This window comes from Vulpes lagopus, chromosome 10 (assembly GCF_018345385.1).
Source record: "Vulpes lagopus strain Blue_001 chromosome 10, ASM1834538v1, whole genome shotgun sequence".
NCBI lineage: Eukaryota > Metazoa > Chordata > Mammalia > Carnivora > Canidae > Vulpes > Vulpes lagopus.
Genome location: NC_054833.1, coordinates 47,572,861 through 47,589,077, shown reverse-complemented (window position 1 = coordinate 47,589,077; position 16,217 = coordinate 47,572,861). Strand labels below are relative to the sequence as shown.

Sequence of the window (16,217 nt, the reverse complement as noted above, 5' to 3'; positions counted from 1 at the left end):
GCCTTCAGTTCTAAAACATTACCTGCTAACTCGATATTACTGAATTTGAATGTGTCACTACAAAGCCATCCTGCAGTTAGACTTCCCTTTCCTAGCAGGGCTGATAGGAATGGAGCACTTCTTCACACCTGGAAGGGAGGCCATCTGCCCCAAACTCATTCAAGAAGGTCTCCTAAGTCTGACCCTCCAAAATCAAATAATAGAAATATTCAATAAAAATATCAAATCTCTTTGTAGAAGGTACTCTGAGGAATCTGCTTTAATGTGAAAGCCTCTCTACTTCAGGAGAAGTCCTAAAGCATGCACAATATGGAGCCTCCTTCAAGCCTTCCAAATTGCCCTTGGGGTAGCAGAGGAATTACTGTTTTCCGTGGTCTAAAAATCTGCCAACTTGAAAGCAAAGGCTGTGTATTAGTTGTAGGTTTCTTTTTACTTTTCTTTCTCCATTGTCAACAAACGTGTATACTACCAAAATGTTCAGGGAACTGAACATGTTCAGGGAACTGTGCTGAGCACTGAGAGGGTGACATGGGCTTTGCCACTAGATGTGTCATTGATGCTCTTGAGAGACCAGGAAGGATGACATTCTAGACAGAGAAAAGTAAATTAAGGCTGTGGGCTTCTCCCTCCTGGAATTCTATTAATAAAATCCCCTTCTCTGAAATGACTTGAAAGAAAGCAAACCCAAGTTTCATGGGCATTTTGGGTCCTAAGGAAAGAAAACTGACAACCAATCATATAAAACCAGATAACTACTAAAAGTTATTGGCTACAGGTACAAGGTATGGGAATGATGTCAAATTCATTCACAAAAAAACTTTTATTGTTCTTGACAACCCCCAACAAAGGAGGAAATTGCTTAAATGTTAAATATTACCAGATCCACACTTCTATGAATGTTAAGACTGTCGTGGTCCAGAGATTTTTTCATACAAAAACACACAGTGCATCCGGAAACTATCACTTTTTAGGCACAACACTGACATGTTGAGTAATCCTCATAATGCTTCGTTTTTCCAAAAGTACAATAAAACTAACCCTCGCAGGCTTTCACAAATAAAGGCTTCTTCCTAGAGTTTTCAGAATAAACATTCCAGACTATTTGGCCTGTGGAAGGCAGGTCTATACACTGAAGAATGAGAGCGGGGACAGATGGGAAGAGTTGAGTTTCAATCTCTGAAGATTTAAAAAAGACTACATGTAGCAAAAGAGAAAATATCACACTAAACAGGAAAGTCAAATTGCCAAGATTTATTTCTTTCTTTTACAGAAAATACATGTATGTAATATAAACACTGACAAGTAAGATAAAGTACGGGAATCAGGAAGACAAATGAATTGGACAAGACTTGCTTCAACACTGCACTGCTTCCTGATTTCATCTGCAGCACAAATTACATGGTCATATATATTGGAAAAATTGAAGGCAACATTCATCTAGATTTACCAAAACACCAGAGGGCTCTGAAATCCAACAATGCCATACAGAAATCTGATCCTTCTGTTGCCCAAGAACAAAGCTGAGCACATGTCCATCTATTCATTTACTCAAGGCATTGAACGTAGTAACATCAGAATGAATTAACACATGAGATTTAATAGGCCATGGAGGCAAGGATGAAATTGTGCCTCTTTACCCTCTTAAGAGAAAATAACTAAATTAAAAGCAGAGCTGCCTGACACCAGATAGAAGACAGCATAATCACAGTGAATTATTCCAATAAATCCCATGAAATGCAACACACAATAAAGGACTGACATTGGTGCTTTGCCCCAACAGTCACTCCAGATCTAATGCTATAAAACCACATGAGTTTTTAAGGCTCTTTCCCAAAACTCCAAACTAGGAAAAGTTACCCAAATAAATGGTTGAGATCAAGAGCCACCTTGATTTAAAACAATGTTTCTAAACTCAAATTCAATAATAAAGAGTATGGGCTCCCATTTTCTAGGATTATCCCAGGAGATTAAAGTGACTGGTCTTTTATCAAAGTGTACCAGGTGATAGGTATACTTTGGTAATAGATGCCTACTATACTGCCTGGTTCAATAATGGGGCTCAGTGTCTTAAGATCTAGGGTTCAGATAAGGCTGCTTAAGATCTAGAGATCAATGGAGTCCCTAACTGGCTCAGTCAGAAGAACATGTAACTCCTGATCTCAGGGTTAAGTGTTTGAGCCCCATATAGAAATTACTAAAAAATAAATAAACTTGATAGAGATTAGAAAACCCTGAAACTGCCAAGTATACCCACCCCCTCACTCAGCTCTGTAATCAAGGTTCTTACAAATAACCTGTAGTCCTTCATTCTTCAATATTCAACAATCTGTGGAGAAAGAAGTGCCTCAGATACTGCAACCTTATGGAAGGCAGAGCTTACAGGAGGCTCATGCTAAACAATGATTCTCTAGAAGAGAAATGCTTGTATGACCAGGTGTTTTGAAACTCTTTTTTTCTCTAGGCAAAGCTGGGGAAGCAATACAGGGAGGCTATCCCTATATTGCTGAGACAGAGATTTTTTTTTTCCTAATGTGTTTATATAACATCACATGAGAAATACTCATTTTCACCACAAAAAAACATTCATTTTTATATCCCTTACCCCTAGCATTTGGCACAGTGTTTCACAATCTATTGTGCTCTCACTAAAGATGGACCTATAACAGAGAAAACCAAAACCAGGTTTGAAAAGGGATAGGAACGGATATTCCCAAGAAATCCCTGGATCAATTGTGACCTTTTTTGTGCTCTTTACAGTAAGTTCTTACTCAGAAGGCTTTTTTTTTTTTTAAACATGCAAGATGATAAAATAGACCAGCCATTGTATCACTTGGATTAAGAAAAAAAGCTACTCACTGTGGACCTCTGTTATGGGACTCATTTACCTCTGCAAAAAGTAGAGCACTTTAGCCATTGCGAAAGACAGTACATTGTTCCTGCAGGTAGGACAAGATCAAGATCTTTCGCTGAAAATTCTCTACCCTGTAGTCAGACCACAGGTGACAATATTTGCCTCAGAAAGCAGGAACCAAGTACTGGGGATTAAATGCCAGAAATCTTTAAAGCAGCAAATGGGACCCTGGCTGAGCTTGACTCTCCCATCACTGTTCTAAACTGTCTAGACCAAGTTCCTCTCCAGCACTTCAACCCTAGAAATTCCATTAGAGGGATCCCAAAAAGGAGACTTGTCATGTGGGAACCAGCCATTTTCTTCCTCCCTTATTACTTATTTTCTCCTCTCTTGGGATCAGTTTCTGTTGAAAAGACCTTCTCTTTAAAGAATGGAAGATGGAAAATAGCTTCTATCCTCTGGAAAATAGCTTTATCCTATTTGCAGATACTAGACACAGTTACCCTTAGGAAAATAAGGCACCTATAATAGGCCCTCAGATAGCCTATGTGGAAATGCAACTAATAGGGGATCCTGTGTGGTTGCAGAAGAATAGAGCTTCCAAACACGAGCACTACTTTCCTGACACAGGCTGGGCTGCATCATGGGGTGCTGCTGTGATGGTCTGACAGGCACAATGGAGGCTCTGAGGAACTCAAAGAAATACAGATAAAAGTCTTCTTTAAAATAGAAAGTTACATTATCAAGCAGGTCTCTGGCCAACACCATCATCCTTCCAAGTAATGTCTTCAGAGTCAAGAGAGGAAGGATGGAAGCACACTAGGGTAGAAGTTAGGGAACCAGGTGCTAGTCCTAGCTCTATTACTGACTGGCCTTGTGACCTTGGGCAAGCCATTTGACGTTCCCCACCCCCCATGCCAAAGTCTGTTTCATCATCTGTAAAATGGGGATAAAACCACTTGCCTTGTCTATCCCATGTCATGACTGTGAGGACCCAATGAGATAATGTGAAAGTGCTTTGTAAACTATGGAATATTGTAAGTAAAGTAACAGTAATACTTACTACATTTTAATTAGGTCCTTATCATTACCTATTTGACTAGACATGCCCCATGCAGAATGCACTTTGCAATAGATAGAATCAAAAATAGGTGCTATAAATACATACTTGGCCCTTTATCCACTAGGGTTGTTAAAAAAAAGGGGGGGGGAATTCTTAATTTCCTCAGAAATGGCCTCAGAAAACATTACTTAAAAATATGAGGTCATCCAAACCTACCAAGTGATAGAATTAACTTTCTCCAAATATGTCCTGTACAGTTATGGTCTGGTCTGTTGATACCTTAATACAGAGAAGTCTTGAATTCAAAAAACAGCATGCTTAGACCTAAAGAAAACATATTACAGTTTGTTGTAAAGGAAATAAAATGAAAGTAAGAGGCATTCTACATAATGAAATTAGGTCACAGTTCCTCAAATAGTTGCCTTTTTCCTGAGTATCTCCAGGACAGGGTTCTAGTCCTGTGAAGTGCTTTAGAGAAGCTTAGTCTTGCATGAGGTGAAAAAGACATGTAGGTTGGCAATTAGGCTGTGCTCATTTTCAGCACTAGAGTTTGAACAAGGTCTGCTAGGAGCTGCCAAACAGCTTTGGTGGAGAAGCCCATATGGCCCAAAAGAGGCTTGCTACTTCTCAGATGCCAGGCCAGAGTATGGAGAACAGTTTAACGCAGCCATCCAGTTCAGGGGTTTTCAATTCTTCCTGTAAGGTAGTTCTGCTCTCCTCCGGTCTAGTAAATAATTGAACAGAAGAAAAACAGTAAGATGTAGAGCAACATATCTACCACACTTTAGGGCCTCTTCCTGCCTAGCTGCAATAAGTTTACATGCAGAACAGAGACATAGGCAAGACGAGAACGTGAAGGACTCTGACCAGCCCAAAGCACCCAGATTCCAGTCTCTGTGTCAGACAGCTTTTATTACAAATGTTACAAATGATGACTTGGAGGGAGTCCCGTCAGTGCAATCACTAGTTAACAGGATGACCGTCCTTTGGGGCCACAGGCGTGTTGCTAACCTCCGCTTTTCTTCCTGATTTGCTTTGCTTTCCGGGGTTTGAGGATGGTGTAGTTCGCATACACTGTATATTGATCTGACAGGAAGGGGACATAGAATGCCCGCAGTAACTTTGAAGATCTGAGAAACAAGAAAGAAAGAAAAAAAGAAAAAAGACAAGTCAGAATTTTGTCATTTGAGAGAATTTCCAACAATGTTGAAAATGATAAAATGAAGTTACCTTCATTTGTGGTGGTGGATCTTATTCTAAATATTTAGCACAGAAAAATCTCTGATTTAACTACTAAATCATGAAGACAGATTTAATCGAGACCAAGTACCTTGCTACCAACACTGAAAAGATGGCGTCCCTAATAAGCCACAGTGTTTCCTTCAGAATAGCTACAGGCCTTCAGTTTGCACAGAATATGCCATAGATAAGTTCCAGGTCAATCAAAGGACTGCTATTACTGGAATAAACTCTTAACACCCAAGTGGTTTCTGCATCTAATTGACTGTAGAGATGCCAAATGCTCCAATGATCCTGATTCCAGTTCTTAGTTTCCTAGGAGAGGTAAAGAAAACTATGTCCTGGGCTTTCTGTGCACATGCTCACTCCAGCAGTGCCTAATCAGAGAGAGAGAGAGAGAGTATACACACAAGCTCATGGGTCCCTGGCAGGTGGTAATATACCAACTTGTTACTAAAATATACAAAGAGCAGAAAGCCAGAATTTCTCATGAGTTTCTCAAGAATGTGAAAAATCCCTCACATTTATTGAGTACTCAGTATTAGACAAGCACTAGAAAAAGTGCTTGCACTTCTAAAGATATTATTTAATTCACTCAATAACCCCATGAGGAAAGTGCTATTATCTCTACTTTAGAGATGGGCAACTGAGGCCTATACAAAGTAACCTGGTCAGGGTCACACAGTAAGTGATAGATGATAGAGCCCTCATTCAGGGATCCCTGGATGGCACAGCGGTTTGGCGCCTGCCTTTGGCCCAGGGCGTGATCCCGGAGACCCGGGATCGAATCCCATGTCGGGCTCCCGGTGCATGGAGCCTGCTTCTCCCTCTGCCTGTGTCTCTGCCTCTCTCTCTCTGTGTGTGACTATCATAAATAAAAAAATAAAAAAAAAAAGGGCCCTCATTCAAATCCAGATTTCATTCCAGATTCTGCACTCGATAACCTGCATTATGGTTTATCCTACATTCCAGAAACAGGCTAACCAAATTCATCACTTCCTAGAAAATGTGGCAGTGATAGTTTGGAATTCTATATGAAGTACTACTTCTTGACTATGCTTTCTGAGTCTAAAAATCAAAAATTGGCCCAGTTACTGCCACCCTAAATGAGGTAGCTGGAGAGTGTTCTGCTGCCAGTCCTCTTCCAGACTCTAAACTTGTAAATGTCATGTCAACGTGGCATTTGTACTGGCAGCCTACCCCTGGGTTTGGCAGACTCCCGCAATGCCTGCACACAATGATATCGTGCTTGGCATACACACCTCTTAGATTCTCCCCAAATGGGACGCTGGCAGTGCTCTGTGTTCAACAGAGATGCACTTTCCTTCAACAGCTAACAGCTCAAGGGCTTTGATAGAAAAGAGGCTTAGAAGAGAGACAAATGAGATAAAGCAGGCCTGCTAACAAAATGAACATGAGGAGGAAGCACCTACCTCAGTAAAAAAGAAGTTAGTTTATCCTTTCTGTCCACGCCGCAAAGATAAGGGGAAGGTCAGAACAGAAAACTGTAAGCCAGAGCAAACTCCTGCAAGCTTTAGTGTAGTAAAGAGAGGCTAAGACTAATTAAGAGTCATTTCCATTGCAGCAGGCTCTGCCATCAAAACTTTGTTAGCATGGTCAGTACGTATTTCTGGTCAGCTCAATCCTTCAGGCAGCTCCAATAGAACATTTTAGGCCTGCTGGGCCCAATGTGAGTTTTTCCACTCTCTTTTTTGAACAATTCCCTACTATTTGGGAAGGCTGTTATTTCATAATTTTGTTTTAGAGTCTTCTAAGAACAAAGAAAAATTGTACTTATTTTTTAGAATAAAAATCATCCGGGATCCCTGGGTGGCTCAGCGGTTTGGCACCTGCCTTTGGCCCAGGGCGCGATCCTGGGGTCCCGGGATCGAGTCCCGCGTCGGGCTCCCGGCATGGAGCCTGCTTCTCCCTCCTCCTGTGTTTCTGCCTCTCTCTCTCTCTCTCATGAATAAATAAATAAATAAATATTTTTTAAAGAACCTCATCCTATCTTTACCATGTGGGTCCACTGCAACCTTTTATAAATTTAAGTTAGAGTCTTGAGCATCACCTCCCACTGGCACCCGAAGATCCAGGAGCTTCAGTCCACAACTAGGGTTTCAATGGATTCACCAAAGCAGCTGCACCCAGCCTGGGCCCCGGGATCATCTCAGATGTTTCCTGAAGAGCACTCTCAGGAAGGTTCAGCTGTTCAAACCATGTCCGAAGTGTTAGTAAAGAACCTTAGCAAACTGACTCTCGACCCTAGTATCAAACTCCCTTCCCCGCTACCAGATTATCCACCCCAGCAGCAGGAGAGAGAGAAGAAACCACAGGGGCTTGTTGACCGCATCCTCAGCAACAACAGGAAGAGGAGTGGAGTGAGGACTCTGTTAACTGCTAGGAAAGAAAGGATGGAGAGGATGATTCGATTGATTCAGTACGAGCGCTACCTCAACAAGCGGTCCATGCTTCAAAAGGATCTACCAGAGCAGGAAATTGAGGGTGAATCCAGAGTGGAAAGATTTAGACGTACCTGTCATTATTGCCTGTATCATAAAGATGTTTCTGAGGATACCAGCATGGAGAAAAATTATGACACGGAGCCAATGTAAACATAAACTTGTACTATTTCCTCTGATTAGTAATTCTAGGATCGTTATGCAGCAGCTCGGGAAAGCTGTTCTATGTTAAGACAAATTGTAATATTTTAATAATCTATGATATAAACTGTCTTGTATCTATTCCAGTTTGATATTAGTTTGTGAGGATTCCTGTAGTTTTCATTTGAATGACTTCAGTTCCTGTAGTTTGCATTTGAATGGTTTCAGTTTATGTCCACTTTTCAATTTGACCTAAGGAAGCACTACTAGGTTGAGTGTGCCTAAGTGTTTGAGAAGCCTAAAGTCATTAAGATAAAACCTAACATCAAAAAATCGGAAGCCAAGTAACTTGTGCAGAAGGAATACACAGAAAACTTGGGGTGGTTTGGTTAGAGTATAATTAGGGGAGGGTGTGCATAAGGTAGATTTTTCTGGTTTTCAGAAATTGTAATTTTCTTGATGTGCTATTTCAATTTTTAGTAGCAAATGTGTATGTAGAGGATCTTATTAAAATTGAGACTTATTTGAATAAAAAAATAAAATAAATTTAAGTTATATTACAGAATTTTAGTGGTTTTATTTTTTTCTTCTGTATCTTGGATTATTTACAACTATGTTTTTTTAAAAAACTAAAATAAGACAAAGGAAAAGAGAAGTCACCAAAAAGGATGATGCAAAAGTAATCACCATTATCCTGCAATTTTCTAATTGCACTCCCCAAATTATTGTATCCTCTTTCAATAAGGTTTAAAAGACCTGAGATACTATCTTTGCTGTCTGCTTTTAGCTTTCATTGAACACAGTTGAGAATCCTGGATTTTTAAATTTTCAGTCCATAATGGCAATGAGAAGAAAATGGATGGAAGGAGACATTTCACAATTATTAGATCAGAAGATGAGTGCAGGGCACCTGGGCGGCTCGGTTGATTGAGCGTCTGCCTTTGACTCAGGTCATGATCCCAGGGTCCTGGGATCAAGTCCTGCATCAAGCTCCCTGCTCAGCGGGTAGTCTGCAGTCCTCCCTCTGCCCTTCCCTCCACTTGTGCTCACTCTCTCTCTCTCTGAAATAGATAAATAAAATCTTATTAAAAAAAAAAAAGAAGATGATGAGTGCAAAAAGACACAGAGCAGCACCTCCAGTGAGGATGGTAACCCCAATCCTAAGTATAAGTTCAGTCTAAGCATCTTCAGATGGCAGTATATTATACAGCATATACAGATGAATCCTCTCAAAAGTTGATGAATGAGCAAGGTATTTCTCAGAACAAAAAGAATATAAGGTATTTACATTGAGTCAGTCATCCCACATCCCTTCATCATTCAATGTTTTGCAACAAGAACCTGGACCATCCTTTACACTGAAAGGACATATGATCATATTCTTTCATCTTTTATGAGAGCTGTGGGCCAAATTTTATTTGATACAGTTCACAGTGGGCAAATGCTGAAGGCAGGTTAGTATTCAGGGATGACTAGGAGCAGTATATATGGGAAAGAAATTTAAAAATTCAATGGATCTATCATCTTGGTTTATAAATCTAAGAATGAAAATGTCTGAATTATGGAGCTAAGAAGATAGTTATACTCTCTTCAACAAAATTATGAGCCATCAAAGGTTTCAAAAAATTTCTGGTTTTGCATTTTGATGATGCAAGTGGTAGAACAACTAGAAGTGATAAGCTAGAACCTCCTGGAGATATATTTAAAGTTTGGAACCAGTATTTTCAAGATGGACCTATTCCAGGTCCATGCATGACAAGTGCATTCAGAGGTGTCCATTTCACTTGTCTATATATCTATGTATTTATTCTGAAGCAGAAGAATATGGAACAAAGATTTGAGGTCACTACATTTAAATTGTTAAGCTTTCAAATGAAGGTTTTGTTTCTGTTTTACTATCCTCTTACTCATATTTTTTAAGTTACTTATAAAATAACTAAAAAGAAAACTGTAAAAAATGAAAAGTGTCTATTGGGAAAGACAGCAAATGGCGGACTATTTTTCTTGGTATGCTGACAGATCATGTCCAGAAACTCTAGAAGAGATTTTGGGCCATACAGGGGACATCACGAAAAATACTGACTGCCCTGAGGTGGAAGAAGGGCTACTATGCCTTACTGTGGAAAGCAAAAGGCAGGCTGAGACAAAGATAAAAAAAATAAGTGAGACCAGGACAAAATACATGCAATACATAGGAGATTAGCAGTGAGAACATATGAAATATTCCTGCAATCAAGATGACAAATCTTGGGGGAAGATAGTAGGGAAAAATGACAAAGAATATGAATGGAGAAAAGAAACATAAATGGCCAATTAAACACAGGAAGCAATGTTCAATCTTACCAGTAAATCAGGGAAATGGAAATACAGGTGTAATTTTTCAATAATCAGGTTTGCACAAGTTAAAAAGTCTGACAGTATCAAATAACCAAACACTGGTGAGGAATTAGGAAACAGATATTGCCAAAGTGGAAATCTGCACAGCCATTTAGAAAAGCAATTTTAGCAGTGTTTGTTTGTTTAAGATTTATTTATTTATGAGAGAGAGAGAGAGAGAGGGGCAGAGACACAGGCAGGGGAGAACCAGGCTCCATGCAGGGAGCCCAATGCGGGACTCGATCCTGGGACTCCAGGATCACGTCCTGGGCCAAAGACAGGCACCAAACTGCTGAGCCACCAGGGATCCCCATCATTAACAGTGTTAAAGCAAAAACGATGTAGCCCTTATTATAAAGAATTTTTATTTTATACTCTACACCATATTGTTTTAACAAGCTACTCCATTTTCCATTTGTACAATAGAAAATTTCAAACATATACAAAAGTAGGCAAACATACTACTTATAATAGTTTTTAAAAACCAGTAGATAAATTTTTAAATAAATGTCAAATCCTTAAATGAATAAAACCCTTATATGTTTACTATGTGTGGGGCTTTGTGTGCTGGCCCTGAGGCACAAAAATTCCTGTTCTCAAAGAGCTAATGATCTAGTTGGGAGAAACAATATAAATGATACATAACCACAACATAGCATTTACTAAATACTAAAAGCTGATCCCAAAGTTCAAAGTGATACTACACACATTGAAAAGACAGGACAAACACTGAGGGTTGCACAGGTGTGGAAAAAGCATTTACTGTATCTTATTTCATTTTCTCCATCCAACATTCCAAGATAGACTCAACAGAAAGGCGACTTGCTCATTCATATAACCAGATCTATAGGATCTTAGGTTAAATGCTCTGTCCACAGCCTGAAAATGGCTTGAATAAAATCCAAACTCTTTCTCATGGGCTACAAAGCCCTAGGAGATCTAGCCCGTCCTTGCCTGGCCAACCTCACCTCGCACACTTGCCCACTACGCCAGCATCCTCTCAATCCCTCCCTACCCTACAGCCTTCGCATGCTTTCCTTCCTCTGCCTAAAACACTCTTCAAAGCCCAACTCATTTTTCATTCTTCATCTTAGAGGCAACCTTTGAAAGGTCTTGCAACATCCTAGGAAACCCTAGGCTTCCAGTTCTATCAGTTAATCTGAGGGTACCTTGTGTGTTGGTACACTCTTCACAATGTGTAACTTGTTGGTTACTTTGTTTATTGTCTGTTTTCACCCCTACTCCCAGTACCAGATTTCTGGGACCAAGTCTGTTTTATTTACCAACAGCACGGTGTCTGGCACCCAATATGTGCTGAAAAGCAAAGGTTAGATGGAGGCTGAATGGAAGAATGGAAGGCAGGGAGGGAGCGAAGGAGAAGGAAAGACCACTGAAGAGAGTGAGGGACGCATTTTATACAAATGAGATCTGAGTTTAACTCAATCCAGTTCTTCCACCAGTGACTGAGCATCATGTCAAGCAATGATTTAAGTGCCAGAAAAATAATGGTGGACAGAAGAGTCCCACTCTCAATGGGGAATTTAAAGTCCCATTGCATGTGTAGCTTGTAACAGCCATCTTGCTAAGGACAAGCACAGGTCCAACTTGAATACATCGAGAGATCCGGGAAGCATCTTGATTCTGCCATGCTTCCTCCGTGTACAGTCCCAAGAAATTCAGCATCAAATTCTATTATGTGTTCAGGAAACACGAGTCATTTCTAGTTAAGCCTGGATACAAAACTATATAAAAGGTGGGGACTCTACATAAGAGAAGCCTTATATAATCCATTTATCATCCGAGTTTGGTATTGGAACAATGTTATTAGAAAGTGAATCTTTTTCCTCTGCTGATTCTGCTCGTGGTCTTTAAGAGCATTATCTACCATTAACATCTAAAGCCACTACGAATGCAAGCTGGTACAGCCACTCTGAAAAACAATGTGGAAGTTCCTCAAAGAGTTAAAAATAGAGCTACCCTCTGACCCAGTAATTGCACTGCTGGGGATTCACCCCAAAGATAGAGATGCAGTGAAACGGCAGGACACCTGCACCCCAGTGTTCATAGCAGCAATGTCCACAATAGCCAAACTGTGGAAGGAGCCTCGGTTTCCATCAACAGATGAATGTATAAAGAAGATGTGGTTTATGTATACAATGGAATATTACTCAGCCGTTAGAAACGACAAATACCCACCATTTGCTTCAACGTGGATGGAACTGGAGGGTATTATGCTGAATGAAATAAGTCAATCGGAGAAGGACAAACATTATATGGTCTCATTCATTTGGGGAATATAAATAATAGTGAAAGGGAATAGAAGGGAAGGGAGAAGAAATGGGTAGGAAATATCAGAAAGGGAGACAGAACATGAAGACTCCTAATTCTGGGAAATGAACTAGGGGTGGTGGAAGGGAAGGAGGGCAGGGGGTGGGGGTGAATGGGTGATGGGCACTGAGCGGGGCACTTGACGGGATGAACACTGGGTGTTATTTTGTATGTTGGCAAATTGAACACCAATAAAAAAATAAATTTATTATTTAAAGAAAAAGAAGCTGTGGTCCTTGTATACAATGGAATACTACTCAGCCACTAGAAATGACAAATACCCATCATTTGCTTCAACGTGGATAGAACTGGAGGGTATTATGCTGAGTGAAGTAAGTCAATCAGAGAAGGACAATCATATGGTTTAACTCATACAGGGAATATAAGAAATAGTGAAAGGGTTTATAAGGGAAAGGAGGGAAAATGAGTGGGAAAAATTAGAGAGGGTGACAAAACATGAGAAACTCCTAACTCTGGGAAATGAACAAAGGGTAGTGGAAGGGGAGGCGGGCAGGGTAACTGGGTGATGGGCACTGAGGAGGGCACTTGATGGGATGAACACTGGGTGTTATAGTATATGTTGGTGGAAGGAAGGAAGGAAGGAAGGAAGGAAGGAAGGAAGGAAGGAAGGAAGGGAGGGAGGGAGGGAGGGAAGGAAGGAAGGAAGGAAGGAAGGAAGGAAGGAAGGAAGGAAGGAAGGTAGGTCTAAAGCCAGTAATATCTTCTAGAAGATGAAGTGAGCAGTCAATATACACACACATGTACATCACTTATGAGTATATTGACTATTTTTTTTAACCCAAAAAAACAAGTTGGCTTGAATTCTTCACTTCTAACACGATAGCTGATGTTCTAAGTTAATTTATTTACCTTCAACAACTTTAACATGTTAAGCACGACTAGGGCCTTTTAAATTGCTCTGTTACTGGATAGAGTGACATCAAATTGGTTATTTAGCTTTGTGAAAGAAAAGAGCAGTGGAGCACTGGAGTAGCATAGACCTGGAAACACAGACCTAGAAACACAGAGCAGACTGAAATACAAATTAGAACCTAACTAATGTCTATCAAAACTCACACAACAATGTCTGTAATAATGTGAAATGCCATAGCATTGCCCTAGGGAAGCACAGGAAGCAATATTTAGGGAGCCACATCACTCAGCATAATACCCCCCAGTTCTATCCACGTTGAAGCAAATGGTGGTTTCAACGTGGACAGAACTGGACGGTATTATGCTGAGTGAAGTAAGTCAATCAGAGAAGGACAAACATTATATGGTTTCATTCATTCAAGGAATACAAAAAATAGTGAAAGGGATTAAAGGGGAAAGGAAAGAAAATGAGTGGGAAATATCAGAGAGGGAGACAGAACATGAAAGATTCCTAAACCTGGGAAACGAACAAGGGGTAGTGGAAGGGGAGGTGGGCAGGGTGGGGGGGTAGGTTGGGGTGACTGGGTGATGGGCACTGAGGGGGGGCACTTGATGGGATGAGCACTGGGTGTTATGCTATATGTTGGCAAATCGAACCCCAATAAAAATATACAATAAAGTAAAATAAAAACTTGAAAAGGAAAAAAAAATTTAGGGAGCCACAAAATAAGTGCCTCAATCATAGAAGGTGACTTTCCCTCCCAGTGAGAAAGTCACTTAAGCAATTCGAGGATGAAATCCATGTTGACAAAGCAATTGCCTGAATAGCATAATTAGCCACAGCTCAGAATGTTTTCTAATTCAATTAGCAGCCCTATTGATCAGGGCCGGGGGAGCATTCTGCTGTGGAGATTTAAATCTGCCCTTGCTGGCGGTCACGGAAGACTGCCTGCCAGACCCCGAGGTCACCAGCTCAACAGGCACAAATGAAATGCTGGGTCAATTTTTCACGTTACAAAGAAAACATCCTAGTCCTCAGGTTTTCTATTTTTAGCTATCTATCCATCCATCCAAACATTAATATCCCTGTGAACCTCTAGTCTAAACCCACTGCCAGTTCTTTCTTTTTAAAGCTGGTTTCCTCTCTCTCTCATGTAGTTCATAAACCAGCGAGATTGTCCACGGTCCGCCGCACAGAAATCTTCAGTTCCAAAGAGAATTTCAGAATCCTCTCAAGACTTAATCTTAGCCATCCTCAACCTACAGTCCCATATCAAGCAATTTAAGAACTGCTCAAAAAGCCACGGCACATCAAAAATGTGACTGTGCTTTAATAATTTTTAACAGGAAATGGGGTGATAAATACTAATCTTCTGTAAGTAGTGCAGAGGGGACATTTCTCTCTTTTTCAAAGAAGAGAGGGGGACACAGGAGTTACATGCTGTATGTTATACCCCATGAGAGTGCCGGTCTCATGAAAGAACTCTGTCTAACTGCCATTATCTCCAGTTTTTAGGACAGTACCACAGAAAGTGCCCAATAAATATCCTTCTGTGAAAGAATAAATCAGAACATCTAGTTTTACCTCCCTTGCTCCTAACAATATTCATCTTCTATAAGGAAAAGGAATTAGCAAAAATACTACAAAGCTCTTTTTTCTCTTCACTTCCTGAACAGATCAGTCCTAAGGACATCAGATGGGTCCAAGCAAAGTTGAGTCTACAGCGTGTGGTGGTGGCAGGGGGGAGTGTCCCATGGGATGTCACAGCACAAGTGACATGTGGAGAGCACCCAATATTGGCCAAGAAAATATTAATGCAGAAAGCCAAGTAACCTCTCCAAGTTTCAGTTTACATAAAATTTGCTGAAGCCTGATTACCTACGTGACCAGAATGACACTATTTCCAGCAGGGATGTCCAATAGACCCTTGACATTCATGAATACATTCCCAGTTTTGACTATTTGGTAGCCACCTCCAAAGATCCGTGTAATGGTCTGGAAGTTCTCTGAGGCACAAACTGTAATCACAGCACTACAAGACTGTGTACAGAGTGAATCATTTAACTGATCCATGGCCCTGGTCAATCACCTGACATAACACCATAACCTTTTGCCAGTAATCTTTAGCCAAAATTCAGAATGAGGGAATTGAGAAAGAACTGGTAGTAGGCCATCTTGTGACCTTCAGTCCCACCAGTGCTCGGCAAATGCACTTCACTAGTCTCTTCCACCTGATGGCTACTTAAATATGAAGGTATTACATGATCTAGCCACCATTCCTGCAGAGAAGACACTAAACCGTGTTCAAAAATGTGTCTGTCTCTGCTTTTTGGACCTTTATTTGGACTATTTCTATGTGACAAATAGAAACACTGAAAACCACATCAGGTAGACGATTCTTGCAAGATTTACAAAGAAGAAATAAACAATGAGCATACTTTAAAATAACTCAAATCTTTTTAGCTAAAAAAAAAACAATTTGTGATTTCTCTCAAATGTGTGGTTCACTGATGGTTTTGTTTCACTTGCTGTTGGCTAGAAACTTCATAACAGCCACACTCCTGTGGCTGGCTATAGGCTCAGAGTTCAGCTAGTGAAAAGGGACCTTCAGGCCACCTCTATGTGGGCCTCCTTTCTCCACATGGGCTTTGGATCTCCTTAAAGCCCAGTGCCTGCACCTAAGAAGGAGCATTCCAAGAGACACACTGAAGCCCATTGGCCACTCAACCATCTTTATCTTACTGAATAAGGGCATCAGAAACTTCCAAAGAAATCCTTATTTCACTTTTTTTTTTCTTTTTACTCTGGCATAAATCCAGCTTTAGGAATTTGAAATAATCACAAAACAAAACTACATGCCAATGTGACTAACAAACACAGATG

General features: G+C 40.4%; 1 protein-coding gene across 3 annotated transcripts in view; it reads right to left on the bottom strand.

Moving 5' to 3' along the window:
- Nucleotides 1-1,236: 1,236 nt before the first annotated feature.
- ALG9 (ALG9 alpha-1,2-mannosyltransferase) overlaps nt 1,237-16,217 on the bottom strand; it is a 99,305-nt gene continuing 84,324 nt past the window's right edge. For all 3 annotated transcript variants that reach the window (XM_041771081.1, XM_041771082.1, XM_041771083.1), the window contains exons 15-16: nt 4,926-5,044; nt 1,237-4,638 (exon numbers count right to left, since the gene is read on the bottom strand). In XM_041771081.1, coding sequence (XP_041627015.1) covers nt 4,601-4,638; nt 4,926-5,044 — 157 coding nt within the window. In that variant the 3' untranslated portion in view covers nt 1,237-4,600. The remainder of the gene's footprint in view (nt 4,639-4,925; nt 5,045-16,217) is intronic.